Source organism: Bubalus bubalis, chromosome 9, assembly GCF_019923935.1.
Source record: "Bubalus bubalis isolate 160015118507 breed Murrah chromosome 9, NDDB_SH_1, whole genome shotgun sequence".
Taxonomy (NCBI): domain Eukaryota; kingdom Metazoa; phylum Chordata; class Mammalia; order Artiodactyla; family Bovidae; genus Bubalus; species Bubalus bubalis.
The window spans coordinates 54,200,637-54,222,730 of NC_059165.1; the positions used below are offsets into that span (position 1 = coordinate 54,200,637).

At 40.6% G+C, this 22,094-nt stretch overlaps 1 protein-coding gene across 5 annotated transcripts in view; it reads left to right on the forward strand.

Annotated features, from left to right (window-relative positions):
• The window catches only part of PRELID2 (PRELI domain containing 2), a 79,609-nt gene that overhangs the window by 39,606 nt on the left and 17,909 nt on the right, over positions 1 to 22,094 (forward strand). For 4 of the 5 annotated variants that reach the window (XM_025292506.3, XM_044947522.2, XM_025292505.3 and 1 more), the window contains one exon: positions 739 to 844. The exons of the other annotated variant lie outside the window; for it this stretch is intronic. In XM_025292506.3, coding sequence (XP_025148291.2) covers positions 739 to 844 — 106 coding nt within the window. The remainder of the gene's footprint in view (positions 1 to 738; positions 845 to 22,094) is intronic. 5 annotated transcript variants of the gene reach the window in all.

Below are 22,094 nucleotides of genomic sequence, written 5' to 3' on the forward strand. Positions count from 1 at the left end.
CTGTAAACACTCCTGAGTTTTCCAAATTTTCTGGCATCTTGAGTGCAGCACTTTCACAGCATCATCTTTTAGGATTTGAAATAGCTCAACTGGAATTCCGTCACCTCCACTAGCTTTGTTTGTAGTATTGCTTCCTAAGGCCCACTTGACTTCGCATTCCAGAATATATTTGCTTAGAATCAGTCAAATTTATTGTAGTAGAAATTCTTAAAGCTTTTTGACTGTCCTATCACATTTTAATCATTAAATGATTTGTTAGGTATAAATAAAACTTGTGTTTTATATAGGTTTTATAATCAGAATAATGTACCCATTTATTTTCTCTTCTTTCCAACTTTATTGAGATGCAATTGGCATGTAATATTGTGTAAGTTTAAGATGTATGGTGTAATGTTTTGAAATATGTATATATTACAAAATAATCACAATAAGGTTAGTTAACACATCCATTACCTCACATAGTGACAGTTTTTTTGTGCATGGTGAAGACTTTAAAGATATACTGTCTTAGCGATTTGAAATGAATAGTTTTTAATTTGAGTATAGTACATTGCTTATGTTATATAAACTAGAAGTCTCTTTTTAATAAGATCTTTTGTCCTAATAGGCAATTATTGAATTACTATGGATATTATTTTGTGTTGATTACAAATGGTAATTATGCTGTTGGAAACCCCTGTAATTTAAATATTCAAATATAGAAATGACACCAAGGGTGTATATTTTTGTTTTTTGCAGGACAGAGTTCATTCAGAAAGGCAGAATTTCAATCACAGGGGCTGGTTTTCTCAACTGCGTTTTGGAGTCTTTTGCTAGGTCATTTTTAAGACAGGGTGTCCAGAAGGTAAGCTTCCTTTCACTCTTAATCAATATTAATTTTAGAAAATTATGGAGTTTCCCATTGGATTCTTGAACAAGATTCTTGAACAGACATAACAAGAAAATATATCGTTAATAAACAAATATATACAAAGATAATTACCCTCACTAATTATTACATGAATCCAAATCAAAGTGAAACTAAAGTGCCATTTGTGTCTCATTAAATTAAAAATAGGCCAATGAAGAATATGTAATAATATGGGAATACTTACAGTCTAATGAAGAGAAATAAATCAAAGTGAATAATTATGTTTACAATATATATAATATGATGACAACTGTTTATAAAAATGACAATAATACATAATATTTATGGGGTGCTTCCCATGTGTTGCGCTTCCCTGGTGGCTCAGAGGTTAAAGTGTCTGCCTGCAAGGCAGGAGACCCGGGTTCAATCCCTGGGTTGGGAAGATCCCCTGGAGAAGGAAATGGCAACCCACTCCAGTATTCTTGCCTGGAGAATCCCATGGATGGAAGAGCCTGGTAGGTTACAGTCCACGGGGTTGCAAAGAGTAGGACACGACTGAAGCAACTTCACTTCACTTCACTTCCTATGTGCTACTCAGTAAAAAGAATATTTAATCATTAATTCACTTAATGCTCGCAAATTTTGGAAATAGCTGTTATTCTTGTCCTGATGTTGTGGATGAAGAAGACGTACCTCTGGAGCTCCTGATTATCTTTTATTATGGTTTTCAACCCCTGTACCTGTGGGAGCTTAGGTGTCCATGAATGGTGTTCAGAGGCCACCCTGGAGTTCTGTGGTCCTATGTTACCCTGTTCTAAGTAGAACAATTCTGCTTTTAATTTTTTTGGTTCATTTACAATGTTGTATTCATGTATTATATTTTAATTTTTGGCCACACTCTGCTGCATGTGGGATCTCAGTTCCCCAGCCAGGGATCGAACCCATACCCCCTGCACTGGAAGGCAAAATCTTAACCAGTGGACCACCAGGGAAGTCCCAAACTATTCTGTTTTTCACCTGTTTTGTATAGCATTACATCTAAGATTGTTATATCCTATTTTCTTGCCTAGGAAAGTCCATTTCTCATGTACCTTTACATGCCTACTGCAAGTGTAAATAGTTTAGAATTGTTTTATTATTATTTAGCCCACCAGGCTCCTCTGTCCATGAAATTTTCCAGGCAAGGATATTGGGGTGGGTAGCTATTCCCTCCTCCAGGGAATCTTCCCGACCCAGGGATCGAACCTGGGTCTCCTGCATTGCAAGTGGACTCTGCCATCTGAGCCACCAGGGAAGCCCATATTATATTAAAAATTGTTTAATTGTCATTATTATTGTTATTAATTATGATGATGGACATAATTACTTATTTCCAGGGTTTGCTCAGGTCTGATGCATATGTTACCTAGTTTTGTTTTTGGGGCAGACTTAATGGCTGGTCTACAGATCTATCATTATGACCCCAGAGAATTTCTGGGTAATGAACCATTGTTTTTGTCTTACAGATCTAGGTTCAGTAATGAACCTGGACCACAACGTGTTAGTCTGAGAGGCTGAGGGTGATGAATGAGTATTTGGTACCGTACTGTACTGCACAGACATACTGTTGAGATTAATGATGTGTTCCTGACCCTGGTGAGCACATGGCCAGACTGGCCCGGCCTTTTTAAGCCTGGGCTTGAAGCAGGTATTTGAGCTTCTGGAAGGGCTGTTGTGATTATGACGACAGTATGGCATTTTGGCAGACATTATGGCAGATTTTTCCTGCTATACTGCAAAATAATGCATTTGTCAACAGCCCCATGTTCTGCAAAATTGCTGTCTAAGAATAATAGTGCTGATGAGAAAAATAACTTTGTTGCCATGCCCCTGACTGAGTTGACTTCTTGGACATTGTTTAGATTAGAAGTGGCAGACTTTTTCTGTAAAGTGCATGTGTGCTGAGTCATGTCCAACTCTATGCGACCCTATGCACTGTAGCCTGCCAAGCTTCTCTGGCCATGGAATTTTCCAGGCAAGAAGACTAGAGTGGGTTGCCTTTTCCTAATTCATTTCTGTAAAGAGCCAGATAGTCAACATGTTAAGACTTTATGGGCCAAGAGGCAACATCAAAATACTGTGTAGGTGCTTTGTAACAAGAGAAATAAATTCGCACATATTTTTAATTGAAAAAATTAAAATATAATGATAGTAATTGAGTATAGTTTTTATAATACAAATCTACTAAGCATATAATTTTTAAAAAAATGGAATTATTTTTGGGGAGAGATAATATTTACCTGTTCAGTTCAGTCACTCAGTTGTGTCCGACTCTTTGGGACCCCATGGATCGCAGCATGCCAGGCTTTCCTGTCCAACACCAACTCCCGGAGCTTACTCAAACTCATGTCTATCGAGTTGGTGATGCCATTCAACCATCGCATCCTCTGTTGTCCCCTTCTTCTCCTGCATTCAATCTTTCGCAGCATCAGGGTCTTTTCCAATGAGTCAGTTCTTCACTTCAGGTGGCCAAAGTATTGGAGTTTCAGTTTCAGCATCAGTCCTTCCAATGAATATTCAGGACTGATTTCCTTTAGGATGGACTGGTTGGATCTTCTTGCTAGCCAAGGGACTCTCAAGAGTCTTTTTCAACACCACAATTCAAAAGCATCAATTCTTCGGAGCTCAGCTTTCTTTATAGTCCAACTCTCACATCCATACATGACTACTGGAAAACCATACCTTCAACTAGACGGACCTTTGTTGGCAAAGTAATGTCTCTGCTTTTTAATATGCTTTCTAGGTTTGTCTTAGCTTTTCTTCCAAGGAGCAAGCGTCTTTTAATTTCATGGCTGCAGTCACCATTTGCAGTGATTTTAGAGCCCAAGAAAATAAAGTCTCTCACTGTTTCCATTGTTTCCCCATTTATTTGCCATGAAATGATGGGACCAGTTTTTCACTCTCCTTTTTCACTTTCATCAAGGGGCTCTTTAGTTCTTCTTTGCTTTCTGCCATAAGGGTGGTGTCATCTGCATATCTGAGGTTATTGATATTTCTCCCAGTAATCTTGATTCCAGTTTGTGCTTTACCCATCCTGGCATACCACACGATGTACTCTGCATATATGGAGAAAGAAATGGCAACCCACTCCAGTAATCGTGCCTAGAGAATTCCATGGACAGAGGAGCCTGGCAGGCTACAGTCCATGGGGTTGCAAAGAGTCAGGCATGACTGAGCAACTCACTCACTCTGCATATAAGTTAAATAAGCAGGGTGACAATATACAGCCTTGACATACTCCTTTCTCGATTTGGAACCAGTCTGTTTACCTGAGTTGAGGTTAAAAATTAGTGTTCCCTACAATGAAATTGGTTGCAAATGTTCATTTATAAAAACCATTCTTTTGTGGACCATGCAAGCACAGGTCATGACTGGATTTGGCCTTGTGGGCTATAGTTTACCAGCCCTTGCTTTAGATAAATAAATATTGTTTGGTTATTCTAAGTGGGTCTCTATTTGACCCACCCATCATTCTGAGCCTATTAAAAACCTAATCATACAGTGAGGAGGGCGAAAAGGTTGGCTTAAAACTCAACATTCAGAAAACGAAGATCATGACATCTGGTTCCATCATTTCATGGCAAATAGATGGGGAAACAGTGACAGACTTTATTTTTTTTGGCTCCAAAATCACTGTAGATGGTGACTGCAGCCATGAAATTAAAAGACGCTTGCTCCTTGGAAGAAAAGCTAAGACCAACTTAGCATATTAAAAAGCAGAGACATTACTTTACCAGCAAAGTTCCATATAGTCAAGGCTATGGTTTTTCCAGTAGTCATGTATGGATGTGAGAGTTGGACTATAAAGAAAGCTGAGCTCTGAAGAATTCATGCTTTTGAATTGTGGTGTTGAAGAAGACTCTTGAGAGTCCCTTGGATTGCAAGGAAATCCAACCAGTCAATCCTACAGGAAATCAGTCCTGAATATTCATTGGAAGGACTGATGCTGAAGCTGAAACTCCAATACTTTGGCCACCTGATGCAAAGAACTGACTCATTGGAAAAGACCCTGATGCTGGGAAAGATTGAATGCAGGAGGAGAAGGGGACAACAGAGGATGTGATGGTTGGATGGCATCACCAACTTGATGGACATGAGTTTGATCAAGCTTCGGGAGTTGGTGATGGACCGGGAAGCCTGACATGCTGCAGTCCATGGGGTCCCAGAGTCGGACACAACTGAGCAACTAAACTGACTGATACAGTGATTGCATATATTGTAATCCCATGAGACACATAAAGTAGACCTTATTATCCCACTTTATTGATGAGAATTATCTTGAAGAGATAAGTGCACCTAGCGTGTAGGTGGCTGCTTGCCCATGTTCCTTACTTTTGCATATATACATATATATGTATATATTGAGCACCTGCTTTGTGGCAGAAACTGTGTTGAGTGTGGGTTGAATGAACTTACTCAAGGTCACGGAACTAGCAAAGGGTGGAGTGTGCTATGCTCAGTTGATCAGTCATGTCTAACTCTTTGAGACCCCATGGACTGTGGCCCACCAGGCTCCTCTGTCCATGGAATTTTCCAGGCAGAAATGCTGGAGCAGGTGGCCATTTCCTCCTCCAGGGGATCTTCCTAACCCAGGGATCGAACCCGTGTCTCAGGCATCTCCTTCATTGGCAGGCAGATTGTTTACCACTGCACCGCCTGACTGGGACTCAAATTTCCATCTTGTATCAACAAGTCTTACCCCTTGCCACTTACTATATAAGATGTGTTCAGATGAATGGGGCAAAATTTGGCCTCCTCAGCACTGTGTTGTGTATTAGATGAATTTGTGTTGTTGTCCTATTCCCTGTGTATTTATTAGAGCTCCTTGGTTTTGAATAACAGAAACTTATGTTAGGCTAGCTCAATATCAAGCAACAAGGGTGGTGAGGCTGGCAGTCTTCAGAATGGTCTGCACTGGAACTGAGAGCTGCCAGGAACCAGGTGATGTTCCTTCTTTAGCTCTTGCCCTTAAGTCTATGCATCTGTTTGATTCTCTTGCTTTGCAGTCTGGCTTTCTCTGCTTCACAGGCTGTATAGGGTGACATAGGCCTCCATAAGTGTACCACTTACGTAGATTTCTGGCTTAATAGAAAGCCTATCTGCTTATTTCTTCATTTCCAGATTCTCTGGAAGAGACTCTCATTAGCCTTCCATGGGTCATGCATGGCCAGGAGGGTAGAAGCCAGGTTGTGTAATTATGGCTAATCCTCTGTCATGACTACATGGATCATGGTTGGAGAGTCATTTCCCAGGGAAAGCGATGGTAGAATGGGTGAATACTCACTCCCAAGACTTCTGCCATTTGATGGCAGTGCTCACAGAAATACTAGACACTTGGCAGAGTGACTGTTTTATTCACCTTAAACCCAGTCCTCCCTGACCATGATACCTTGGTCAGCGCTCAGTGCATTTGTACATAAATGAGTGAAAAGGCAATAGAATGCATTGAGAGGTCCACAGCTGGCTTCTGGACTGTTATCTAGAAGTCAAGTGACTTTAAATTTTTAAAGTGAGGAACCAAGTGGTTCCTCTGAATTCCCTCTCATTATGCCCAAAAGTAAAAATGTATTTTTCCTGCTAGCTTTTGCCTTTTTGGAGTTTTTTAAAGAGGCTTAGTTTAATTAGTTAGCTTTTCAGTTCTAATATCCAAGTAGTGATGTTTTCTGGTGACAGCCTGACTTCCTGATAAACCTTCACAGCTGAGCCAGCATAAGAGGCTTCTGTAGAAATCATCATTAGAGTGTTTTAGGTAACTAATTTTCTCTTTAGAACTTTATTCCTGAGGCGGTTTCGTGGTGGTGTTTCCAAATTGGTTGTATGGACTCCCACTTGGACCCTAGCTTGTTGGAAATCCCCTGCCTCAGTGGTGAAGGGTCTTTTTCCATTTGGATTCACATAGCCAATAACAAAACTGATGCTGAGACTGAAACAGCACAAACTCTTTGATGGCCAGAGAATGGAGAAGCAGGAAATTAGTTCACAAATCAACTTCTGAAAGTGGAGGGTGATCAAGGCAAGATTTTTAAAGGTAGGGTTAATGGTAGAGGGAGCATATGCATTGGTTTTCTGGGAAAAGGTGGGTTTCCTCCTGCAACTGGGTGTCACTTCTTTTTCTCCCTTCTGTGTCTGGTGATCCCTGTCATGGCGCTAGTAGGTGTGTCGTTGAGCATGCTGATGTTACCATGAGCATGTCACGAGGCTCGGGGTCTGCTGGAGGGCTGGTCTTCTGCCATCTTGGGTTTGGCTGATTCTAACCAATTCTGTTGGCCTCTTGTTTTTCTGTTCTGGTGGTTTCCTGTAAGACAAAGATAGCATTTATCTTTCTTCAAGGAAGAGGGTGGGTTAGAGCTTGAGGCTAACAGACATGGTAACAGTGATGAAGGTGGGACTTTTTTTCCTCCAGAAAGAGAAAAACTAGGTGCTCATGAAGTATATATCTCTGTGTATAGAAATTAAAACCTAGTACTAGATACGTACCCGCAAGGTGAGGTCTCTTTTTTTTTTTCCTTTCTGCCTCTGGGCACTTGTTTGATTGCTTTTCTTTCTTCCCTTCACCACCTTGAGATCTGCAATTGGGGGGTACCTTTCTGACACAAATGCTGCAGTGAACAAAGGCAAGTGAATATTTGTTCAAATCTCTGCTTTCAGTTCTTTGCCAGAGTATATGGTAATTCTGGGTTTAATTTGTCAAGAAACTGCTTGAAAGTTTCTTTTAGAGATAGCAGTCTATCTTTATCCATGACAGCAGAAGCCTGCACCATTACTGTGTGTTTTTCTCAGGAAAGTGAGTGCTCTTTATAGTACACCCTTGGCCGATGACACTAGCAAGCATGCCATGCAGGTACTTTCTTCATTCTGGAGGGCGCGCACCTGTCTCTTGACTCTGCCATTGTTTCTGTCTCTTCGTGCTGATTTCATGTTCTGGTGGAGAATTTTGGCCCAAGATGGCCTACAGAGGATGGGCCGGAAGTGTTGAAAAAGTGCCATGGACAGGCAGTATGCTGCATGCCAAAGACATATGCCTCCAGGGAAGCAAGCACACTCAAAAAACTAAGGAAACAGGAGGATCTGAGGGAAAATAGGGGTTGGTGGAAATCTGGGACACTTGTAACCCAGGCCAGTCAAATTCAACCTCAGGAATCCTCAGAACAGGAAGCAGAGATAAGGATATTCCCTGGGGCAGGCATGGCTCTGCAGGTGATCCTCAGCCCTGAGAAGGCATCCCTCCGCCAGTGTTGCTCAGTCTTCATTCTATTGTCAGCCCCAACTAATCCTTTTCAGGCATTTTTTTCCTAGTTGTCCCTCACTTCATGAAATGTTACTACCATAGGTATCCTAATGATCTGTGTATGTACTGTATTATATCTTTGCTAGATACTTAATAAGTGTAAGATATTTTTTATTCACTCCCATGAACAAATTATTTCAGTGTTGTCCCCATTGAGAAAGCATACTTTGTACTGCAATGAGTGTAACTATCTTTTGTAGTTTTTGCCTCCATCTCTCCAAATCAAAACAAAACAATCACCAGTTCTTCCCCACTCCCACCCCCGCAACGCCCCCTCCCCACAAACCCCTCCAATTCCAAACAAAAATCAAAGGGACTTTTCAGTGAACTCCCACCTGGTTCTTGTAAATCGCACTCTTTTCTGGGAGAGGCGCAGGAGATAATACAGGAGATAACAGTCTTGTCATGCACGTGTTCTTTTTTGGTCCAGTTGTCCGAGTACTTTAGGATGATACAAATGCTGTGAAATGCAGGGCCTTCACTATGCACCCACACAGAGGTGGTTTTTTTTTTTTTTTTTTTTTTTTAAGTTTGTGAAATACATTTTCACTGCGTGATAAAACAATTAGTTATTTGAGCCACTCTCCTGGCAAGGCCCCATTATTGGTTCCATCATTATTCTTATTGTGTTGATCGGGAGGCTGAAGCAGAAAGAGGTAGAATTCAAAAGCCTGTGAAATATTTGCCACTGAAACAATGTGGGCAAGTCAAACAATTTGTGCGTCGTTTTGAAGAAGGTCTGGACTAGGCATGTACAGCTGAAGAGATCTGAATATGTGGCTTCCTCAGGGTGTGAGCTTATTTGAGCCTTACAAAATCCATTTCAGTAGTGGAAGATAATTCTCTGAGACCACAGATACTGTTCTTGTATACTGTATACGCTGGTGTGTGTGTGTGTGTGTGTATATATATACATATATATATATATACATATATATATATATATTTTGTTTTATATATGGATACATACACAACCTATATATACACGCACACTCTACACTGTACAGTATGTGGATGTGGTTAGTCACTCAGCCCTGTCCAACGCTCTGCAGCCCCATGGACTGTAGCCCACCAAGCTTCTCTGTCCATGGAATTTTCCAGGCAAGAATACTGGAGTGGGTTGCCATTTCCTACTTCAGGGGATCTTCCCAACCCAGGAATTGAACTTGCATCTCTTTTGTCTCCTGCATTGGTAGACGGATTCTTTACCACTTGTGCCACCTGGGAAGCCCGTTGTATACTATATATATGTGTGTATGTGTGTATATATATATATATATATGTGTGTGTGTGTGTGTGTGTATATACACACACACACACATATATACAGATACAAACCACAGACACATATGTGTGTGTGTATGTATATAGTATAGTATACTGAGGTACTATATATGCAGTCCAGATGGGCATTTGAAAAGTCATTTCAGTGATTTGTATGTACAGTTAAGGTCTCTTTGGTACCTATTGGAAATAGATAATTGGTGAGGGTCAGCTGCACCCTCACAGTTGTGCTACCAGTTTATAAAAAAGTTCTGTAATACGTGCAGACCCTTTATTAATCATTTACAAGTAAGCTCAAAGTAACTTTACCTGTTCTGTAAGTTTTATTACATCTCTGTCCTTCTGGGTGCTTTGTTCCCTGAAGACGGAGCTGATGATATTCCTAAGGCGAGATTCAGCTGTTTTACAGATAACGTCAGGTAGCCAGAATCTTTAATCCGGTGTCTGGCCACAGGGCCATTTAGACATAAACTGTGGGTGCCATCCCTAAGGTTGGCTGGTGAAGGCCTTGTTAAATAGTCTCAAATCATCATTGCAACGTTGAGTGTGTCTCTAGAATTTTGAGCTAATCCCCACATCTCAAGTTCCATTAATTGAGTTAATGAAGTCTGTTTCTAACATCCATCATGCTAGTTAGTAAGCCACTAATGTTAACAGTGAAAATTCACAGTTGTGACATTTCTTTTGCTAATTATCAAAGCCTCTGGTGTTTTCAGATAAAGGTAACTGAGGTTTCTGTAGATTGAGATTGCTGATTAGAACACTTATAGCCAACGCCTGGAGGGTGAAGCCTGTGTTAGGGCAACTTACTACCTGGTGTGTAACTTGAATAACACATGCACCATAATATTATGCTGCACATGCTGAAATATTTTGAAGCAATTATAGACATCCTAATAATCGTTTTCCAGATGCCAACTCCTGAACTAAAAACCTAGTATGTTCTGCCTTTAGAAAGACTATTTGGTGTGAAACAAGGTTTTGCCTGTGTGGGTAACAAATGTTAAGCTTTAGAGAATTGCCCCTTAGTAAATGGTTTTCTCATTTCTCAGATGTCACGTTTGACATCTTGGATGTTCAATTTTCTCACCTCTAAAATGGAGTGATAATAGTCCTACACGGGGTTATTTCAAGGTTTGAGTGCATATATATGAAACATACCTGCCACATTGAAAAGCTTACATAATTACTAGCATTAAGAGAAATTCTCTGATAAGAAGTATATTTTCATAAGTAAATAGCCTTTTACATATTTTTTAGAATTTTATTTACTTGTTTTTGGCTGCACTGGATGTTCATTTTGGGCATGGGCTTTCTCAAGTTGCAGCGAGTGGAGGCTGCTCTTTGTTGCAGTTCAAGGGCTTCTCATTCCTTTTGTTGAGGAGCTTGGGCTGTAGGGCCTGCACGGCTCGCTAGTTACAGCTCTCGGGTTCTAGAGCACGAGCTGAGTTGTGGTGTACCGACTTAGTTGCTTCACAGCATGTGAAACCTTCCCAGACTGGGGATCGAACCCGTGTCCCCTGCATTGGCAAGTAGACTCCTTTCCACTGGACCACCAGGAAAGTCTTTAAATATTTATCCAAACAAAAATTTTAGATAGCAGCAGTATGGGTAAGGTTTTGTTTCTTTAAATACTACTTCGCAATCATTTTTTTGGTATGTAAATTTATTTATTTTTTTATGGTAAACTCCCAGGGAAGTTTCTCATTATGTGTGTCTTCCTTTGAGTTTTTAACATTTTTATTTTTAATGGAGTATAGTTGATTTACAACGTTGTGTTAGTTTCAAGTATACAGCAAAGCGATGCAGTTACTCATTGCAAGGTTGTGATTTCTCTTCTTCAAATTCTTTTCCCTTTTAGTTATTACAGAATATTGAAGAGTTCCCTGTGCTATTCAGTTAGTCCTTGTTGGTTATCTATTTTATTTCATTTATCTTTAATTATTTTAATTGGAGAATAATTACTTTACAATATTGTGATGGTTTTTGTCATACATCAACATGAATCAGCCTCAGGTATACACGTGGCCCACCACCCCCCCCCACCCCCCCGCCTCCACCCCCACCCCCGGCCCCGATCCCCACCCCCGACCTTTCTCCCCACCCGATCCTTCTGGGTTGTCGCAGAGCACTAGCTTTCAGTTCCCTGGTTCATGCATCAAACTTGCACTGGTCATTGTTTTACATATGGTAATGCACATATTTCAATGGTATTAAAATTCGTATTTTCTCATATTCATATATTTCTCAGTGTATCTACATTTAACTTTTGATATGGATCCTTCCATATGTCTTTGTGTATATTTACATATGCATGTATATGTATATTTTTGAAAAACAAAATTGAGATTATTCTGACCTTGGACATACTGTGAACATTTCTCTATGTCATGACACATTTTCCATATTCTTTGAAACCATGATTTTTGATGCTTTCATAATATGTCACTGGCATAATAGCCCTTATTGTTGATTTCTGGTTTTTTTTCAGTATTGTTAATAATATTGTAATGAATCCATAAATGTAAATGCTTGTATTTATTTCTGGTCACTTTCTATGCTAACGAGTGTGTACAACTTAAAGACTTTTGATGTGTATCACCAATTTGCTTCCAGAAGAACTCTGTCTATTTTTAGCTTCCACTATGAGCTAGCTCTGAGTATTATCAGTTTTCTTTCTGTATGACTTGAATGAAGGACAACCTCTTAGAATTTCCATTTGTTAGTAGGAAAGCAGGGCTAATTGGTCCACCCTCATAGGATTGTTGTGAAGAAGAAATGAAATTGTCAGTTCCAGGCTTTTAATTCTTACTTTAAAGACAGTGAGAGTTAATGCTTCTGTCATTAACTAGTTGTGTAACCTCAGTTCTTCTCCAAGGTTTGAATTGTGTCTTTGGGTGAGTTGCCCTGAACTGCTCAATTCCTATCCACACATGCATGGTAGTCACAATCCTAAAAATGAATGACCATTTCCAAACCCAATAATGATTCCAAGATAGAAGAGAGCAAATAAAACTGTCATTCTAAAGTATAAACTAACAAATAAAACATAAGAACACTAGTGTAATGTTCTGCTGACTATATGGAAGACATGTATTTCCCACTTGGTTATGTGAATTCTTTTAAGATTCTTTGCATTATTGGAATCACTTGAAGAACAGATGAAATATATTCTGTCCATCTTATTTCCCAGCTTTCAATTTAAATCTGTTGATAATACTTTTTAATCCCACTCTTGAGCACTCAGATAGATTGATTTACTTGATATTTATTCATTAGGTAGTGTGAGAATACTACCAGGATTCTGATTTTTAACAACTTATTTCTAGATCAGTTAAATAATGGTAACTGCACTTTCCTTGTATACCCCACTGCCCACCAACTCCTCTCAGCCTGCTCTTACCTTTGGTGTTTTAGTTCCAAGAAATGTAACCTTCTCAGTGAAAACATCTTAGTGAAAATGAGTATTCTGTCAGCGATGCAGTTTTTGTTCCTTCTACGGAATTTAAATCCATGCCTCTACCTTGACTGTGAGACTAAGGAATTCAGAAATCCCTCCACGGCTCATTTGAATTCACTGGGGTTGTAATAGACTACTCAGTGGTAAAGCTTTTGGGAATCCCTTGAATCAGCCAGCCGGAATTCTGGGGTTTTACTGTCTATGAAACTAAATGAAACCTGGGAAGTTAAGCTCTTTCCTGAAATGTTAGAAAGTGGGTTCCTGAGCTCAGGATGCTTCACTGTGTCATTATTTGCATAGTGATTGGAAGTCATGTCTCTGCACAATGCAGTATGGAGCCCAAGGGCCAGGAATCAGGAACCTGGGCTCCAGCCCTGCCTTGACTGCTCTTTCTTGGCCACGGTGCTTGGACTAATTCCTCTGAACTTCACTATTTTATATATATATATATATATATATATATATATTCTTTTGTTGTTGTTGTTGTAAAATCAGGGATTAGACTAGGAGGTTGTTTTCAATTCTGACATTGTATGTCTGGTCTCCCTGGTAGCTCAGATGGTAAAATTTCTCAACCTGCAATGCAAGAGACCTGGGTTTGATCCCTGGGTCAGGAACATCCCTTGGAGAAGGGAATGGCAACCCACTCCAGTATTCTTGCCTGGAGAATTTCATGGACAGACCATGGGGTCACAAAGAGTTGGACACACCTGAGTGACTAACACTGTCACACTTCCTTTTCCCCCCAGTGTGTAAATACCAAGAATTTAAAATGTGTCTGACAAATAGTCCTGAAGTCTGCATAAAAATTCAGGAGTTTAAGCCAAGTAGAGATCCAAGGAAATGGCAACCCACTCCAGTGTTCTTGCCTGGAGAATCCCAGAGATGGTGGAGCCTGGTTGTCTGCCGTCTATGGGGTCGCACAGAGTCGGACACGACTGAGGCGACTTAGCAGCAGCGGCAGCAGAGATCCAAGAACATCAGAGATGATTCATGCAGTGAGTAGACAGTCAAGGGTTGAGGTGACAGCAATAACATATTTACAGATGAAACACTTTTTTATTTTTTTTTTTAACATTTGTATTTATTGACTTTATTTTTGGCTGTGCTGGGTCTTCTTTGCTGCACAGGCTTTCCTGTAGTTGTGAGCAGGGGCTGCTGGTGCGTGGGCAATCACTGAGTGGCTTCTCTTGTTGCTGAGCACAGGCTCTAGGGCACACAGGCCTCAGTATGCGGCATGTGGGCTCAGCAGTTGCAGCTCCAGAGCTCTAGAGCGCAGGCTCAATTGTTGGAGTGCACAGACTCAGTTGTTCTGCAGCATGTGCGATCTTCTTGGACCAGGGATCGAACCCGTGTCTCCTGCGTGACAGGCAGATTCTTTACCACTGAGCCACCAGGGAAGCCCTAAAAGTAAGGCACTTTTTAGAAATACTAATTAGCAAGAGAGAGTGGTAAGCTTGTAGTAGGGATGTTGCAATGTCATTTTATAGTTCTATTCATGTGAGCTAAATGCACTGCATATTATAAATATTTCTCTTTTTAAGAATATTTATTTATTTGGTTGTGTCAGGTCTTAGTTGCAGCATGAAGACATTCGTTGTGTGTGTTCTCTGGGGTCGTTGGTTGCAGCGCATGGACCCTTTGGTTGTGGCCACTCGCTCAGTAGTTGCAGCGCTTGGGTTTAATTGCTGTACAGCTTGTGGGATCTTAGTTCCCTACCCAGGGATCAAACTCATGTCCCCTGCATTGCAAGGCAGATTCTTAAACCACTGGACCCCCAGGAAAGTCCCCTTGTAGCTGTCTTTGAGTATTGGTATCCAGTGATAGATATGCTGGCTTGTGTTCAGTCCACGCCTCTATAAACACAGACTTTTCTGGAAAATTTGGAGAAAGCCAGATACAATAATAATACTAGTAACTGTAATTAGTTGAGTGTTCACCAGGAGGCAGGTCCTGCCCTGTCTTATGAACATTGAGTTCTCCCAATAATCCTCTAAGAGAGAGATGTTGTTATTGCCAGTTATCCATTTTACAGATGAAGAAACAGAGGCACATGGAAATTAAATTACATACACAGTGTCATCAGCCAGTATCCAGAGCTTGGTACACGCCGGGCTTTGAACTAGAAACTTAAACCTTAAACTGTACACTGTGGCACTTGTTTTTCTGTTGCTCTTTTATGCTCACGCCCAACCAGAATCGTTGGAGATTTTGAAGTCTTGCTCTCCTCACTGTTCTGGTTGGAATTTCCAATCAATCTATTACTTTTCTGAGTATGTTCTCAGACTCTGTTGTGGTGAGTTCAGAGACAGTGGGAAAATAGGAATTGGTGGCCACTGTCAATCTTCGCATACACTGTACACCTAAGATAGGCGCAGAATTGAAAACTGAAACAGCTCTGACCAGGCTGTGTTGAAATACCAAAAACTAGGGGCTGCCCCCACAGTATGTATGGACTAAGTGCATTTTAGTCACAGGTCTTTGGTGTATCAAGTCTGTTGTAGAATTGGGATTGGATTCAGCTAAATCCTTGGTGCTAAATTAAGCCTCTCTGACCAACAAGGCCAGGAAAAGGTCACTCAGGAATCTCAGATCAGGGGTTAATACAGAATTCTCTGTAGAGCAACATGAATAGCAAAGATAAGTTAATTTCTTGAAGGTACATCTAGTAGTGAAACTTCAGTTTTGTGCTCAGGTCCTGGAGTGTGATAATTAAATACCCCTTGAGTGCTCCAATGTGTCCAGCTGTTCGTCTTGATCATTCTCTACCCCCCTGTCGGTGGTCATTTCTTATTTTATCTCACTCTGCAGTAGAACGTCATCTCTTGCTGAAGGGTCCCTCTGGTGTGCCCACCCTCTGTGGGCCTGGGGACATCAGGCAGAACCCGAGGTAGATGATGGGGGACAGGCTGGGGCGTCTGCCTGTTAAGGAGAAAAGGAGCCTTGTATCTCAGAAACCCAGGTTTGTTGTGGTGATATTTCTTTCAATTGCCTTGGCATTGCATTTGCTGCTTGGGATTTGCTGCCTTATTCTTTGTCTAGCTTTCTTCCTTAGATTCTAGCTAAACAGCTTTTCTCTGAATTTTCTTGGTAAAGAAAAATGGTGGGTTTTTGAGAGTTAATTAACTCCTTTCATGTTGACACCCGGTTTAAGAAGAATTTAAAAGACTATAATTAAAATTTTTCTCGATCACTCGCCTTTGGTGAGGATGTAGCTCTTATTACTCTTAAGACATGAATGTTTGTGAAAGCCCACTAGTTTTTATACTCTCTGCACTTCTTGATATGCTTGAAATATTTCATAATTTAAAAAATTGCTGCACTCCCTCCAGAAGACTCTTTCAGTTTTTAAACAAAATTTTAAAAAACATTTTATATAAAATGTTTTGAGTAGGTATTACCTGCGCATAAATGTTTTAAACCATATTTCCAGCAGAGGCATTTATGTTCTTTTGCTCTGGCTTTCTTTGAAAGCAGCAGCATACCTTATACTGACCAGCCATGTGACCTTAGGCACACCACTTCATTTTCTGAGTCTCATTTTTGTCATCTGTAAAATGAGGATAATGTAGGAACCTACTTCAGATACTACTTGTGAGAGGTGAATGAGTTACGTACATAATATGCTTAGGAGAGGACTTGGTATCCAGTAGATGATCAGTTGTTACTACTTACTTAAAAAGAAAAATGCAAGGATGTTATGGGCAAAAACTGAAATTTTCATTATGACATGATAGACAGATGTTTAGTGGTTATGATGAGCCTGTTTTTGCTCAGCTCAACCTGTGTTTTAATGTCTGTGCCCTCCCTTATAGGGTGGATACGAATTTAACCTCTGTAGGTAAAGTATGAACGTAGTACCTACCTTGTGAGTAGGAGAATTAAGGGAAATAGCATAAACAGGTGCTCAAAATACCTTGCCACACAATAAATACTCCATAAATGATAACTGTTATCTTTCCATTATAACCCAAATTGGCATATTTCCTTCTAGTCTTTTATGTGCAGATTTCAAGCACTCATAATTATAGTATAAGTACAATTTTATGTCTTGCTTTTTTTCAAGTACTATTTTATCACAAATGCATTTCACAGTAACTACACAAACTTTGAAGCCATCATTTTTTTTAAATATATTTTGCTTATAGAAATTTTAATATATCCTCTGACCTTTAACAGAAACATTTCTTTTCAATGAATTCTAGAGTATTACATTTCATGGTCTCATAACATAGCCTCATTGGAAAATATAATTCATTCTTTGTATCTTATAGGCTGATTTACTTACTTTATTTTTGGCTCCTCTGAGTCTTTGTTACTTTGCATGGGCTTTCTCTAGTTGCGGCGAGCGGTGGCTATTTTCCAGTTGCAGTGCGCGGGCTTCTCATTGAGGTGGCTTCTCTTGTGAAGCACGGGCTCTGGGTTGCCAGGGCTTCAGTAGTTGCAGTGAACAGCTTAGAGCTCTCAGTGAAGCCATCATTTTAATGACTGCATCCAGTTCAGTTCAGTTGCTCAGTCGTGTCCAATTCTTTGTGACCCCATGGACTGCAGCATGCCAGGCCTCCCTGTCCATCACCAACTCCTGGAGTTTTCTCAAATTCATATCTATTGAGTCATCCAACCAATGGATGGTTGATACCATCCAACCATCTCATCCTCTGTCATCCCCTTCTCCTCCCACCTTCAATCTTTCCTAGCATCAGGGTCTTTTCAGATAGTATTGGAGTGTCAGCTTCAGCATCAGTCCTTCCAATGAATATTCAGGACTGATTCTCTTTAGGATGGACTGGTTGGATCTCCTTGCCGTCCAAGGGACTCTCAAGAGTCTTCTCCAACACCACAGTTCAAAAGCATCAGTTCTTTAGTGCTCAGCTTTCTTTATAGTCCAACTCTCACATCCATATGTGACTACTGGAAAAACCATAGCTTGACTAGATGGACCTTTGTTGGCAAAGTCATGTCTCTGCTTTTTAATATGCTGTCTAGGTTGGTCAAAACTTTTCTTCCAAGGAGCAAGATTTTTTAAATTTCATGGCTACAGTCACCATCTGCAGTGATTTTGGAGCCCCCAAAAATGACCGCATAATATTCATTAAGTAGTTGTAGAACAATTGATTTCACCATTTCTTCAGTACTGAGGACTAAAGTTCTTTCTGAGTCCTACCATTGTAAACAAGGCCATGTGAAACATCTTTATACAGAGTCCTTCCTATTTTATATCATTACCTTAGAAAAATTCCCTAAATGTTACTGGTATGTAAGTATTTTCTTCTTTTGTTTTTCTTTTTATGAAACCATTAGAATAAGGTTTATTATTGAATTGTACAGTTGAAAGATCAGGGTATCATCTCCTGCATTCACTTTTTTTTTAAGTTAATTTTTATTGGCGTATAGTTGCTTTACAATGTTGTGTTAATGTCTGCTGTACAGCAAAGTGAATCAGATGTGTTTACATTTATCACCTGTCTTTTGGATTTCCTTCCCATATCCAGGGAGAAGGAAATGGCAACCCACTCCACTATACTTTCCTTGGAAAGTCCCTGGACAGAAGAGCCTGGCTGGCTACAGTCCATGGGGTCTCAAAAGAGACCATGAGAGTTGGACATGGCTTACTGCTGTTGCTGCTGCTAAGTCGCTTCAGTCGTGTCCAACTCTGTGTGACCCCATAGACGGCAGCCCACCAGGCTCCCCCGTCCCTGGGATTCTCTAGGCAAGAACACTGGAGTGGGTTGCCATTTCCTTCTCCAATGCATGCAGGTGAAAAGTGAAAGTGAAGTTGCTCAGTCCTGTCCGACTCTTCACGACCCCATGGACTGCAGCCCACCAGGCTCCTCCATCCATGGGATTTTCCAGGCAAGAGTACTGGAGTGGGGTGCCATTGTCTTCTCTTGGACATGACTTAGCAATTACACAAACAACAAAATAGTTGCTTTACAGTGTTGTGTTAGTTTCTGCTGTACAGCACAGTGAATAAATATGTTTACATATATCACCCCTTTTTGGATTTCTTTTCCATTTAGGTCACCACAAGCACTGAGTAGAGTTCTCTGGGCTATACAGTAGGTTCTCATTAGTTATCTACTTTATACCTAGTGTCAGTAGTCTATGTCTATATTTGTCAGTCCAAGTCTCCCAATTCATCCCAGGCCCTCCTCTTCCCCCTTGGTGTCCATACGTTTGTTCTCTGTGTGTCTGCGTCTCTATTTCTGCTTTTGCAAATAGGTTCATCCATAGTATTTTTCTAAGTCTCTATATATGTGCTAATATTTTTTTTTCTGACTTAATTCACTCTGTATAATAGTCTCTGGGCTCCTCCACATCTCTGCAAGTGGCACAATTTCATTCCCTTTTTATGGCTGAGTAATTTCCCACTGTATATGTGCCACATTTTCTTTATCCATATTGGTTTGTGAGTATTCTCATGACTCTTTGAATGTATTTTTTGTCTCCCTCACTGAACGATAGGCTTCTGAGTGGATCTTACCACATTATATTCAGTATCTAGCACACAGTTAGTGCCCAATAAATATTTAGTGAATTAGTGAACAAATATATATCCTAGTGTATTATTTTCCAAAAGTAGTAAGACTGCTTAATATTTCCATTATATTATCTTTTAAAAAAATCTTAAAAGCAAGGAAGCTTTTTATCTCTTAGGGCAACAGGAAAGAAAACAGTAGCAATAATATTTTGTTGAACACATTCTTGCCCCGGGCATCATACTTAATACGTTACATGCATTAGCTCCTCCCAGTTGCTCAACAATTCTCTGAGATAAGTATGATTTTTATGGATGACCAGGCTCAGAGAAGTGAGTTGACTTGCCGAAGATCACACAGCTAGTGAGTGGTAAAATCCTTGTTCAAAGCAGGCAGTTGGACCCTGAGTCCGAACACTTGATGACTAGGTTGCATATTCCTGCTAATCTTAATTTTTCCACACTGTACCCTTTTACACTCCAGCCAGTCTAACAAATGATTTCCCAAGGAGCCTGACTTTGTTGACCAAATCTCAAACAAGGTGTGAATCAGAGTTGTCCCTCAGCCCTGAGCATTTTGCATGAGCCTCAGAACGAGAGGCAGAATTACTTACCACCCTGCTTATTTAAGAGGAATTCTACCCTTGCAGTTCACCGATTGAAGGGTGTTTGAATATATTTTTTTTACAAGCTTCAGATTTTTTAATTGAAGGGAAGAATTTTATTAGACTTTATTAACATTAAAGACAGCTGTTAGAGTTAGAACATTATCCACAAGGGGGTTATTAATCCACAAAGGAGTATCTGGAACCGAACAGTACAAAGAGTATGAGCCTAAGGATTAACCAATAATGCCCTGTTTAGTTAGCAGTTGAAATATTAGAGCAACTTTTAAAAGTATCAGCTATGTTATTACTTCCATTTCTTCAGTCTCTCCTTTCCCCATATCAGTTCATTACAGGGCCTGGGAATTTTAAAGAACTTTTGCATCTATAAGTGCTACCCAGTATTTCCCACCCCCCGCCCCCACCCCTCTGCAAATGATTGATGCTTAAAAAACAGCCTGTGGGTTATCTTTAGATTGTTTTTTGTGTATAGAGATTTTTCTCTTTTAGGCATGTATATGTAGCTTTTGTCCTGGCTGCTCTTGTTTTGTGAAATTAAATGCTTTTAAAAAAAGCATCTCTTCTTAAACTTACTGTTCTGCCACTCCCCAGGTCACATGAAGGATGGGCAGTGAAGGTGAGCTTCAGTTATATCTCTGTTGCTTATGTTCCCTTGGATGCTGGCCAAGTTGTAACCTGATTCCTCATTCTCCCTCCTCTGGTTTTGTCCCCAAGAAGCAATGATCATGCTTAGCACTGAAAGGCCTTTCAGGGGAAGTAAGGGCTCTCCGGATTGGCATTTGACCAAGCAAGGAGTTCTAATCAGCAGATGCTGTGCTGAAATAGAAGCACTTCCAGCGCCCAAGTGTGTCCTCTGATTTCTGCAGGGTGCACGAAGGAGCTTCACTTGCTATCAACAGAACATGAAATGGATTTAGAGCTGTGGTGAGGTGCTTTTATTCTTAGGACAGTTCCAAGAACTGTATGTAATTTGGTTTCACCTGCCTCCCCTAAATTTGTAAGATTAAAACCACCCAGATATAGATAGAAATAACTTTGTGACGGCAGGAAGGACTATGTCCAAGGTGAAAAAATGACAAACAGGAAAGCTAACAAATCTCTTTAGGGAGGTGGTGTGTTTAGGGCTTAGAGTCACAAAAAACCTGGATGTGAATCTAGACTCTGCACTTACTAGCTGAGAGCCTTTGATCAGGTTTCTTCCCTCATCTGAATTTCACTTTCCTCAGGGCTTCCCAGGTGGCTCAGCAGTGAACAATCTGCCTGCCAATGCAGGTGATGTGGGTTCGATCCCTGGTTCAGGAAGATCCTCTGAAAGGGAAATGGCAGCCCACTCCAGTATTCATATCTGAAAAATCACATGGACAGAGGAGCCTGGTGGGCTATGTTCCATGGGGTCAAAAAGAGTCGGTCATGACGAAGCAACGAGCACAAATACACATGTTTCTGTTTCATAGCTTGGGTCTGAGGGCTACATAAGACAAGGCCTGTAACGTGCTCAGCATAGCCCCTTGGGCCCCAGCCTCTCAGTGATCAGGCTTAGATTCTATCTAGTTCTGTCTCTATTGCAGACGACGTCTGTGACCTAGGAAGGCTGGTTTACCCTGCTGAGCTCAGTGTTATCAGACAGCAGTATTACTAACTCTTAGAGGTGATGTTGAGAGTAAGTGAAATATGCTCTGTGTTCATAAAATATGAACAAGCACAAGATGAGCCCCTGCTGACGTTTCCTCCAGGTCACTGACCACCAACTGACGTCCCTTGTTGTGGGCGTCCCACAATACCGGGTAGCACATATAGATGCAGAAGTTCTTTAAGTTTGTGAGGCCCCCCAGTCAGATTTAGGTCCACAGAGAAATCGGTAGCTACTTTGCAGGCCATAGGGGGAATGGAAGGTGATGGTTAATGACGCTGTCGTGTGTCAGCAGCTTTGTGTCTTGCCTCTTTGAATCCTCACAGCGATCCTACAAGGATGTGTGTGTGTGTGTTCTCTTCCCTCCTCCCATTTCACAGACACAGATGCACTGTGAGTACCCGTTGTGGAAAAAGTGGGAGAGATCCAGGTTTAAATT